The following is a 13276-nucleotide window of genomic DNA, read 5'->3' on the forward strand; positions in this document are numbered from 1 at the left end:
CAATTAGCTTGTCTGAAACACAGGCTTGTAAAGCTATCAGTAACTTATAAAATGGTCTGCTACACACGAGTAAAATGTTGTTTAAATGGCTTGCTTAACTAGATGCATTCACCATGAAATTGATTCTTTTAAGGTTATTTTTTAAACTTAATACTCATTAACTGTGCATATTGAAATGGCTGAGTGGGTGGGAAGAGGGGTAGATATCTTGCTACTGTAAAGTGCATGTTGAAGATATGAATCCCATAGTTTATGAGGTTAAGAGGTATTGGGAAAAAAAAACAACAAAAAACAACTCATCCATTACCAACAATTGTGTCTGCCTCAGTAATTGAAATGGATCAACCCAATTAGATTATTCCTCTTCTGCTTTGCTAAACACTTAGACGGGGACTGGCAGATGTGCCCCGAGGACCTACCAATCTGAGAATTTATGCTTTTGTGTTACGGAAATGCACTGTTTTCCACCAAAGCCTACGATTCTGTAAAATGGCATGAGAGAAAGAAGACCCCAGGCCTGGTATATTTCAAATCCAACATGTGCCTCCGAGTGAACATCGAATTTCATCCCCCAAAGACTTAACTTTACTAAAACATTTGAGGTAACTTGATGTTAGCTGACACATGAATGACAATCACTATGTTATTTCACACTTCGAATCTTCCTTCAAAAACTCTTGTATATTTTAAAATTGGTTTCTGGCCATGCCTTATACTCGGTTTTTCCTGTTATACAAGGCTGCATACCTTAAATACGCCTCAGTCAATGATCAGACAACCGGGAGGACATGCTTCATTTTTGCAGGGTATAACTCTTCCTCCTGCTTATTCAATATTGGTACCCTTAATGTGCTTCACCAAACCACTATCAGTTGGCCAACTCAAAGGATTCTTTGACTCAACAAAACATTAGGAAAAATATATTTATATTTACAATGGTTAAAGATACAAAAATCTTTCAAATATAGTTTATATATTCTAGTTTATTTGGCTTTTATAATGGACTATATGTCCCCTATCTCAATGTCACAGTTGTGAGGCATCAGAAAGCAACAGCAGTAGTAACAAATCAAAATCTTAATATATGGAACTCAAATAAACATGTTTAATATGGGCCCTGTGGTACTACGGCGGCGTGCTGTCCTAACAACGGCAACATTTAGATGTTGGAGCAGATTCAAATTCTTGGGCCTTAAGCAGGAGACACACAAATACAGCACGCCATGCATTGCTCAGCCACCCATGCAGGGTGCCAATGGCCCTGTCCAGATGCAGAGATATTCAAGGGATGTTCCTGTCAGCAGTCTGTCCTCTGGCTCCAGCAAGGAGCCACCATGGGAACACTGGGAGGAAAAGGAAAAAGAGGAAGGCGTGGAGAGATGGGGGGAAAGGCAGAAAGAGCTGGCAGCTCCCTCCATCACATATCTGAGCAAGGGGAACAGGTAACAAATGGCCATGTTGTTAGTCACGGGGAGAAAATTTCTCTTCCTGCTGGCAGTATAGTCAGGAGCCTAATATCCTGGCAACTGAGAAGTATGAGCTTGGAAAGAGGCTTGCAGGCAGCCTGAGGAAAGACAAGCTGAGTGGTAATCTGTCCTGAGGAATTTTAGCCAAAAAACCCCACACAGGACTAGTTGAACTCGGAATAAAGCCTGTGAAAGACAAGTCTGGAGAACATTACAATCAGACATAAAGAGAACACCAGAAATGAAGGTTCAAAAGCCATTGACTGGATTTACCACAGCATTGTTAGTGTGGACTTGGGTCCTAGTTGAGTTCTCCACAGGGTAGAAGAGGCAAGGTGACTATGCCCTGTGGCTCCCGCCCCCCAGGAGAAATTTGGCAACATCTTGAGATATTTTTGGTTGTCACAACTGGGGGGTGGGTGGGGTGGGCAAAGGGGGTAGTTGCTACGGGCATCTAGTAGGTAACAGCCAGGGATGCTACCAAACATCCTACAGTGCACAGGACAGCTTCCCCTTCCCCCCAACAAACAGCTATCTATCCCCAAACGTCAATAATGCTGAGGTGGAAAAACACTACTCTGAACTGACATTTTTAAGGCAAAAATCAAAGAACAAAAGACCTGTTAATGATTCAATCAATGGTTTACCAGCATGAACCATCAGGCTCCCTCCCTGGAAACAGGAGATGTAGCAACTGGATTGGAAAGCTCCTCAGGGAGGAGCATCAAAGGTCCACGGTACGTACCCTCTGTCCTTCCTTCTTGTTCAAAGTAGAAATCACTAGATCTTGGGGACAAGTGAGAGCATCAGATTGGCCTAAAACAAGGGCTGAAAGGAAGCAGCCACATTTCTCTCGTTCTACATATTCACTGTTTTGAGTTCTGGGGATAGAAAGGTGCACAGTACAAGTCCCAGACCTCATGGAGCTTACTCAGCAGTGGAAGGAACTGACAGATATCAAGTGAAAATGTAAGGAGCTAAGTAAAGTCAGGTAAAAATAAGGGCCATGACGAAAAAGAAGGCAGGACAGCAATAATAACATCTGCCACATAACTGATCCAAAAGAGGGACTGATGGTGTAATAGGAGTTAAAAATCAAGCAGTCACAGATGAAGACGAATATCTAGCTGGTTTCAAAACACAATTTCATATAATTACAATTGAAAACTCTCTTGATTAACTTCCACTTAATTGTCTAGGATTAGCCAACTCTTCATCCCACAGATACAAGACAAAGATTAATGCTATCTACACAGTGAATGTCCACACCTGGCGGATATAGCACCAGCTACACCCTTGATGTTCTTGACCGGTAGACTGCTCTCTGGCCTGTCTTCTCATTTTTGCTCCTGAGCTGTCCATAATTCTCATCAAGGCAATCAGATTTGCTATTATCATTAAGTAATGTTATTAAATGTGATACCAATGAATGAAATATGAACTAGAAAAGAGAATTTTTATTTCTATGAAAAACGAAATGGGATCGGTTCAAAGAAATCTATAAAAATACGTCACTAAAAACAAACTGCTGTGGAATTAGACTTAGGTAAGATGACTCTAAAGAATTGCGAGGAAAAGGAGAAGATGGCTCCCCAAGTGTCTTTAACTATGGCTTTACTTTAAAGAAACAGGAGCTGAAAATCGTAGGTAATGGCTGTGTTGCACGCAAGAAATATGATACAGAACTCTAATTAGTGGCCACATACTCAGAGAAAAGACCTTGGCCCAGTATCAAAAGATGAGTACCATCTGTATGTTTTAAGTTAAAATAAATTATTTAGGGTATGTATACATTTTACTTTTTAATGCCAAGACACTTTAACCAATTCTAACTGTTCAACTATCAGTTCAGATCAGGCCAGATACAGGGGCTTCTCACTGTACATTTCAAATCGCACTTTTTATTCCGTCTGAATCAAAAACCTTCTCAGAGAGGAAGTCATTAACACCCATTTCAGTCTGAGTGAAGAGTGTTTCATAAAATCATATCCACTGTCAGCATCAATATTAGAGTCTATCACCTCAAATTCTCTTGTGAAAGAAAGTAGAGTATAAATAAATAAAATTAAAATAGTCAAATCCATACTCACACACATCCACACCCCTGCAGTCTCCTGTGGAAACAGTCTTATCTGTGAAAGCAAATTATAGTTAAAACTGGATACCTCCTTATTAAATACAGTATCCTTAAAAAATAATAAACATTGAGGGTTTGGATCAAGATGGTGCAGTAAGAGGTCGTAGAGTTCATCTCCCCCCATGAACACATCAAAAATATACCTACATGTGGCACAATTCTTACTGAAAACTAACCAGAAACTGACAGAAGGACTCTGTACAACTAAGGCTGTAAGAATGATATACACGTAATTGGGTAGAAAAGGAAGGAAAGCAATTGGGTTGGGGCCTGTGCCTCTGGGAGGGAACTCAGAGGAAAAAAAGATTACATGAGTGGACACCTGCCCTGGGGAGTGATACATATTGGGTGCCCCAGTCCTGGGGTCCTATGCAGGGGAGACAAGTCCACTTGGCTTTTTGAGGACCACTGAGACTAACAGAAGGGCTGTGCGAAGCCTAAACTCCACTCCTGAGAAATGTGTGCAGGCTGGCTTGCCCCTGGGGCAGGGCAGAGAGAAGTCTGCTCTAGGATGCTGGCTTTCCCACAACTACCTTGCTGTGAGCCCCAGGTCAAGCTGAGCCAACTCTGGCCCCGATCGCTCCATGTCACAGTGTGGCACTGAATCTGGGATGGCCAACACTGGAGAAAAGACTCAACCTTGTTATGCAGAGGCATCTGGGTCTGGGGTGGACCCTGGGTGGTATGGCAGTGGTCATTGTTGGCACTTACTCGAGCAGTGTCTCAGAAGCCGCCTAGATATCTGATGGCCACTCCACCACAGCTCACTCCCCTATACAGGGCTGAGAGTCCATGTGGGCCCCACCTGCAATCCCACAACAGGGCCTGGACAGCGGAGGCTGGGGGGAGTGGTTGGCTGTGAGGAACACAGGGAACTTGTACCTGAGGCTGCATCTGAGCAGAGCTGCCAGCGCCTGCATAGGCAGTGCATCAGACTTCTGCCTGCAGCTGACGTGAGTCAAGGGCCCATACGGGCTCCACTTGCTTCAGTACTCCCCTCCTCTGTGGCAAAGGTCCCAGTGTGGGGAGAAGGAAAATACATACGCTTAAAGGAAACAGAACCAGCTTGAGCGTGAAACTCAGGGCTTCTGTTACAGCAACCTGGGATCAAACCCTGGCCCTGTAGGGTGATGATGGCCACTGAGCAGAGGCGAAGTCTTGCCTCACACCTGGCACCAACTCTAGCCCCTCTGTCTCTAGTTTCACCCCGTACCAAGGTGACAGCTGCCAGCACACCCTGAGGAAACACATGACTTGCCTCCATGTCAAATCCAGCTCTCCCATCAAAGGCACTGGGCACATGTAATTGGCATAGAGATGCTCCCACATAAGAACACCCCTTCAAGAATGCAATAGGTAACTGTTTCATCTAAATTCATAGAGACAGAGAAAGTTATGCAAAATGAAAAGGCAGAGGAACTACTCAATTGATAGAGCAAGAGAGAACCCCTGAAAAAAAAAAAAAACAGAAATAAACAATTTACCAGATAAAGAATTCAAAGCATTGGCAATAAAAAATGTTAACTGAATTAGGGAAAAGAATTGATGTATACAGTGAACACTTTAACAAAGAACTATAAAATATAAACAAGACCCATTCAGAAATGAAGAATTCAGTAGCTGAAATAAAAAACACAATAGAAGGAATGAACAGTAGACTGATACAGAAGAATACATAAATGATCTGGAAGACAGAATAATGGAAATCACCCAATTAGAACAGCAAAAAGAAACACAAATTTTAAAATATGAAAGCAATTTAAGAGATCTCTGGGATAACATTAAGCATATCAACATTTGCATTAGAGGGATCACAGAAGAAGAAGAGAGAGAATGGGATCAAAAATGTAACTGAGGAAATTATGGCTGAAAACTTCCCAAACCTCAAGAAAGAAAAAGATACCCACCTACAGGAAGCAGAAAGGGTCCCAAACAAGATGAATCCAAACAAACCCACACCAAGGCATACCATAATTAAAATAGAAAAATTTAAAGACAGAGAATTCTAAAAGCAGCAAGAGAAAAAGAGTCATTTACAAGGGAACCCCCATAAGGGTATCAGCTGATTTCTCTGTAGAAACTTTGTAGGTCAGAAGGGAGTGGTATGGTATATTCAAAGTGCTGAAAGGGAAAAACTTGCAACTTAGGATATTCTACCCAGCAAGATTATCATTTACAACACAAGGAGAGATAAAGAACTTCTCAGACAACAAACAAACCAAACCAAAACAAACAAACAAACAGACCAAAAAACCAAAAAACTAAGAGTTCATCAATACTAACCTTCCCTAAAAGAAATGTTAAAGGGTCTTCTCTAAGTGGAAAAGAAGGAAGAATATAGGAAAGGGAAAATTCCACTAGGAAAGGCAAATATATAGTAAGGACTGAGGATCAACCATTTAAGCCAGTATGAAGACTAAAAGACAAAAAATTGTAAAAGTAACTATAACTACAATACACAGTTAAGAGATATGCATGAAGATGTGAAATATGACATCAAATGTACAAAATGTCAGGGAGGGGAATAAAAATGTAGATCTTCTAAAATGTGTTTGAACTTAAATGACTGCCAGTTTAAAACAAGTAGATATAGTTATAGGTCAACATATATAAGCCCACAATAATCACAAATCAAAAACTTACAATAGATACACAGAAACTAAAAAGAAAGGAACACAAGCATACTACTAGAGAAATTATCAAACCACAAAGGAAGAAACAAAAAGAAGAAATGAACAGAGATGAACTAAAAAAACAACTGGAAAACAAGTAATAAAATGGCAATAAGTACATACTTATCAATAATTACTTTAAATGTCAATAGACTAAATGCCACAATCAAAAGACATAGGCTGGTTATTTGGATTAAAAAACATGACTCTTCAATATGCTGCCTACAAGAGATTAACTTGTGTGGCTAAAGACCCACACAAACTGAAAGTGAGGGGATGGAAAATGATACTTCATGCCAATGGAAATGACAAGAAAGTGGGGTTAGCAATACTCATATCAGACAAAATAGACTTTAAAACAAAGGCTATAACAAAAGATAAAGGAGGGCATAAAGAGGTCAATATAAGAACAGGATATTATACTCATGAATATATATGCACCCAATACAAGAGCACCTAAATACATAAAGCAAATACAAACAGACATAAAGGGAGAAATTGACAATAATAAAATAATAGTGGGGAACTTTAACACCTCATTTACCTTGATGGAAAGAATATCCAGACAGAAAATCAAAAAGGCAAGAGTGGTTTTAAATGACACAATAGAGCAGTTGAACTTAATAGATATCTACAGGATATTACATTTCAAAACAGCAGAATACACATTCTTTTCAAGTGTACATGGAACGTTCTCCAGAATAGATCACATGCTAGGTCACAAAACAAGTCCCAATAAATTGAAGAGGACAGAAATTATATCAAGCATCTTTTTCTGACCACAATGGCATGAAACTGGAAATCAATTACAGAAAGAAAAATGAAAAAATAACAAACATGTGGAGACTAAACAACACACTACTAAAATACCAATGGGTCAATGAAGAAATCAAAGTGTAAGTCAGAAAATACCTTGAAACAAATGAAGTGAAAACACAATACTTCAAAATCTATGGGATGCTGTAAAAGCAGTTCTAAGACTGAAGTTTATAGTGATGTAGGCCTTACTAAAGAAACAAAAAAAAATCTCAAATAAGCAACCTAACCTATCAACTAAAGGAATTTAAAAAAAGAACAAACGAAGCCCAAAGTCAGCAGAAGGAAGGAAATAATAAAGATCAGAGAGGAAACACATAAAATAGAAATCAGAGAACAATAGAAATGGCAAAGAAACCAAGAGCTGTTTTTTTGAAAACCTAAATAAAATTGATAAACATTTAGCCAGGCTCACCAAGAAGAGAGAGGATCCAAATAAACCAAATAAGAAATGAAAGAGAAGAAAAAACAACTGATATCACAGAGATACAAAAAATCATAATAAAATACTGTGAACAGTTATATGTCAATGATTGGACAACCTAGAAGACAAATTTCTAGAAACATACAACCTGCCAAGACTTAATCAGGAAGAAACAGTTTGAGCAGACCAATCACTAGTAATGAAATTGAATTTGTTTAAAAAAAAAAATCCAGCAAACAAAAGTCCAGGACCAAATAGCTTCACAGGGGAATTCTACCAGACATATAAAGAACTAATACCTATCCTTCTCAAACTGTTCCAAATATTGAAGAGGACAGAACACTTACAGATTCATTCTATGAGGCCACCATTACCCTGATACCAAAACAAGACAAACATTACAAAAAGGAAAATTACAGGCCAATATCTTTGATGAATATAGATGCAAAAATCCTCAACAAAATATTAGCAAAGTGAATCCAACAATATGTAAAAATGATCATATATCATCATCAAGTTGGATTTATTCCAGGGATCCAAGAATAGTTCAGTATTCACAAATCACTTGATATGATACACCACATTAGCAAAAGGAAGGATAAAAATCACACAACCATCTCAAAAGAAGCAGAAAAAACATTTGACAAAATTCAACATCCAGTCATGATAAAAACTCTCATCAAAGTGGGTAGAGGAGGGACACATCTCAACATAATAAAGGCCATTTATGACAAACCCACAGTTAACATTACACTCAATGATGAAAAGCTGAAAGCCTTTTGTCTAAGTTCAGGAACAAGACAAGGATGCCCATTCTTGCCACTTCCATTTAACATAGTATTGGAAGTCCTAGTCACAGCAATCAGACAAGAAAAAGAAATAAAAGTCATCCAAATTAGAAGAGAAGAGGTAAAACTGTCACTGTCTGCAGATGCCATACTTTATATAGAAAACCCAAAAGTCTCCACCCCCAAACTATTAGAACCAATAAATGAATTCAGCAAAGTCACAGGATACAAGATTAATACACAGATATCTGTTGCTTTTCTATACACTAATAATGAACTACCTGAGGAAGTTAAAAAAAAAATCCTGATTAAAGTCACATCAAAAAGAATATCTAACACTACCAAACGTAAAATAGATAGCTAGTGGGAAGCAGCCACATAGCACAGGGAGATCAGTTCGGTGCTTTGTGACCACCTAGAGGGGTGGGATAGGGAGGGTGGGAGGGAGGGAGATACAAGAGGGAAGGGGTATGGGGACATGTGTATATGTATAACTGATTCACTTTGTTAAAAAGCAGAAACTAACACACCATTGTAAAGCAATTATACTCTAATAAAGATGTTTAAAAAAAAAGAATACCTAGGAATAAACTTAACCAAGGAGGTGAGAAGCCTATACTCTGAAAACTATAAAACACTGATGAAGGAAATCAAAGGTGGTACAAAGAACTGGAAAGATATCCCATGCTCTTGGATAGGAAGAATTAATATTGTTAAAATGGCCATATTACCCAAAGCAATCTACAGGTTTAACGCAACCCTTATCAAAATACCCGTGACATTTTTCACATAACTAGAACAAATAATTCTAAAATTATATGAAACCATAAAAGGCCCATAATTTCCAAACTAATCTTGAGAAAAAACAACAAAGCTGGAGGTATCAGACTATACTACAAAGCTTCAGTAGTCAAAACAGTAAGGTACTGGCACAAAAAACAGACACACAAATCAATGGAATATGATAGAAAACCCTGAAATAAACCCACGCACCTATGCTCAATTAATCTATGACAAAGGAGGCAAGAATATACAATGGAGAAAAGACAATCTCTTGAAAAAGTGGTGCTGGGAAAACTGGACAGCTACATGTAAAACAATGAGATTGGAACATTTCCTCACATCATATATAAAAGTAAACTCAAAATGGATTAAAGACTTAAGTGTGAGACCAGAAGATATAAAACGCCTGGAAGAAAACATAGGTAGAACACTCTTTGACAGAAATTGTAGCAATATTCTTTTGGATCTGTCTCCTAAGGCAAAAGAAATAAAAGCAAAAATAAACAAATAGGGCCTAATTAAACTTAAAAGCTTTTGCACAGCAAGGGAGACCATGGACACAATGAAAAGACAACACTATGGAATGGGAGAAAATATTTGCAAGTGATATTACCAATGAGAAATTGATATCTAAAATATATAAATAGCTCACACAACTCAATATCAAAAAACCCAACTTGATTAATAAATGGACGGAAGACCTGAACAGACATTTCTCCAAAGAAGACATACAGATGGCCAACAGGCACATGAAAAGCTGCTCAACATTGCTAATTATCAGGAAAATGCAAATCAAAACAACAATGAAATATCACCTCACACTGGTGATGGCTATCATCAAAAAGAACACACATAACAAATGTTGGTGAGGATGTGGAGAAAAGGGAACCCCTGTACACTGCTGGTAGGAATGTAAATTGGTGCAGCCACTACAGAAAGCAGCATGGAGGTTCCCAAAAAACTAAAAATAGAACTACCATATGACACACCAATTCCACTACTGCACATATATCTGGAAAAAATGAAAACACCAATTCGAAAAGATACATGCACCCCAATGTTCACAGCACCACTGTTTACAATTCCCAATATATGGAAGCAACCCAAGTGTCCATTACAAGAGGGATGAATAAAGATGCGGTACACATGTATAATGGAATATTATTCAGCCAGAAAAAGGAATGAAATTCTTCCATTTACAGCAGTGTGGAAGGACCTAGAGAATATTATGCTTAGTGAAATAAGTCAGAAAAAGAAAATACTATATGATATCACTAATATGTGAAATCTAAAAAATAATACAATTGAATGCATGTAGCAAAACAGAAACACACTCACAGATACAGAAAACAAACTAGTGGTTATCAGTGGGGAGAGGGAAGTGGGGAGTGGCACGTCACAGGTATGGGATTAAGAAATACAAGCTACTGGGCTTCCCTGGTGGTGCAGTGGTTGAGAGTCCGCCTGCCGATGCAGGGGACACGGGTTCGTGCCCTGGTCTGGGAGGATCCCACATGCCGCGGAGCGGCTGGGCCCGTGAGCCATGGCCGCTGAGCCTGCGCGTCCGGAGCCTGTGCTCCACAACGGGAGAGGCCACAACAGTGAGAGGCCCGCGTACCGCAAAAAAAAAAAAAAAAAAAAAAAAGTTAAAGTTGTTCTTTAAGAAACATTACATTATTTTGAATGCACTTGTAAAATATTTTCTAAATAGAACGTATTCCCATTTTGTAGAGTCAGAAGCAGAAACAGAATTATACAGCATACCCATCAGGAAAATTTCCCTGACCTTCCTTCTCTTAGCCACATCCTAGACTACTATATCACACACTTACAGTTTTCTAGGGAATAGGCAATATTAGTGCTTCTTCACAATAGTCCTATTTTACCTTGAAATTGTTATCTGTTTCTTTCTACCCTTATCACATGGATGTTTCCATCAGTTAGATGGCAATTCTATCATAGTATTTAAAAACAAAAATCATATAATGCCAATGTCTGACAAATGATGGCTTGTGCTGACTATTTTTCACTAGGAGGTAAGTGTCAATGATAAAATAATATAAAATGATGCATGTAAATGGCTTTTACCTCTCTGTGTCCACTAATGTATTCTTAGTGAATGAATTACCTGATACCTTGTCTTCATCACATTTAACATAAGGGGATCTAGACTTCAGAGTCCTCCAAATAGGGTTTGTAAATTTTAGGTGCCTGTTTATGACATCTAGTCTTTCACACCAAAAGAAGAGACAATGTGACTCCAGAGGAATAAGGATGTGAGAAATAAATTCTTGCCTATTTGACCCCAGCTTCTCATCCAGACATACAGCACATGTAACCTGCATACTTCCTAGTAAGTTAAATGCAGCACATGGTTTGCGTAAAACACATGGGCAAGTTGAATTCTCTTGCAGCTGCTGAAACGTTTGAATTCTGACTTTTTATATGAAGTCACAGACACCAAGTATGTAGTCACCTGGTCACAGGTGGACCTGCATTTTGGTGCTTTTAGAAGGGATAACCTGACTTGATAAACTGTAAAGATGTCTGGTGTCTGGTATGACCTAAGGATGGCAAGGCTTGGATCAGTAACTAAAAGCATTGTGTTCTGGAAATGGAGTTTGCCCGGTTCTGACATGACTACTGACCCTGTAAATCACCAAGACATAGGATAGTTCCTACACGACCTGGGGAGAAAGAAGGAAATGGGACAGATAAACATGTACCACATAATGGGTGGAAGTTTTCAACACAAGATGGAAATGAAAGTGAATTAACTGTTCTCTCTCTCTATTTAGGATATTAAACCAAGGACTTATTTAAAGCACTGAAAGACAAAATTTATTAACTAGCACTCATGAAATAATTGAAAAGAATTCCCCAAATAAGCAAATCACTCTATCCTTACAGGCAAGGCTTTGGATTGGCTTGCATAACTATCTTTGACGGCTTTTATGTTTTTATGAAACACTATAAATTAGACTATTTTAGTTTAAGAAATTCATTCGTGCTGCATCATAGATGTTTAAAAATCTTACTGCATCTGCACAAAGCATAAAAAGCTCTCTGGAAAATCATGAACCCTTGCACACCCAATATTCCCCTCCTCATTTCCCCCCACCCCCAGAATCCTTCCCATCTGCCAGCTGGGTTTCATTTTAAGAATTTCACACTGAATATAAAGTGCTATTTTGACCATTTGGCTCCAGAAATGTGAATTTATAGTCTATTCAGATCGTACACAAGTGACTGACAGAGAGGGGATTAACCAACTGGATGCGATGACGCCGCTGCCTCTTCCTTCAGGTTACTTTAAGTTTCCAGGAAAGGATGGCCATCCTAACACAGTTTCATTGAGACTAGCAAGAAGTACAGTCCTTGAGGAGGTCTTACTTTTCACTTCACTACTTAGTGGCCACTGGACCTTGGAACTCTTTTCCCTATGTTCCTGTACCTTCCACATTCCACGTACTTCCCCACATGTAAACAAGAACACTACAGCTTGCTTTCTTAGACATCCTTTGTAACAATGTTCATCTACTGACTCATAACACATATCTGTAATTCCTGGTCGTCAGGTTTAAGAGTAAAATTCTGGGAAAGTATGTGTGTGTATTTGATTTTCTTGGGTAAAGGCTAGCAATGACTAACAACTTAAACATGGGCAAGACTCTCTGGGCGTAGTTCAGAGATTGTTTGAAAGTCTTGGGCATCTAGAAATGTTTCAAATACCATTGTTATTTAAGCTCTACCACAAAGTAGTCTTTTTTTTTTTTTTTTAATAGTTATCCACCTTGTTTCAGACTTATGATCCTCAACTATTATCACAGGCATAAAAGTGATGTTATAAGTATATATTCAGATTTGCTAAATCTTTCTTTTTCTTTTAAATTTTTAAATTTATTTTTTTATACAGCAGGTTCTTATTAGTCATCAATTTTACACACATCAGTGTATACATGTCAATCCCAATCGCCCTAAATCTTTCTTTTTGCAATTTTAGGGTGGTGCTGTTCCTAGGACTCTGTATGGACACTAAGTAATACTATAAAGCAGATTACTTCTCTGTTTAACAAAAGCTCAAGGAAAGGATATTCAAGCGCTGAATTTTGAGAAGGGTGTGTAGAAAGAATTTAGATCTGATACTGCGATGCTGGAGCCAGTCACAAAATTAATGAGCACATCTAAAC

The 13276-nt window shown here is 38.6% G+C and overlaps 1 protein-coding gene across 3 annotated transcripts in view; it reads right to left on the reverse strand.

The window, feature by feature from the left end:
• Window positions 1-13276, reverse strand: part of ARL15 (ADP ribosylation factor like GTPase 15) — a 417368-nt gene that overhangs the window by 18536 nt on the left and 385556 nt on the right. For 2 of the 3 annotated variants that reach the window (XM_060142949.1, XM_060142947.1), the window contains one exon: window positions 3557-3598. The exons of the other annotated variant lie outside the window; for it this stretch is intronic. In XM_060142949.1, the coding sequence (XP_059998932.1) occupies window positions 3557-3598 (42 nt within the window). The remainder of the gene's footprint in view (window positions 1-3556; window positions 3599-13276) is intronic. 3 annotated transcript variants of the gene reach the window in all.

Source organism: Lagenorhynchus albirostris, chromosome 3, assembly GCF_949774975.1.
Source record: "Lagenorhynchus albirostris chromosome 3, mLagAlb1.1, whole genome shotgun sequence".
Lineage (NCBI taxonomy): Eukaryota > Metazoa > Chordata > Mammalia > Artiodactyla > Delphinidae > Lagenorhynchus > Lagenorhynchus albirostris.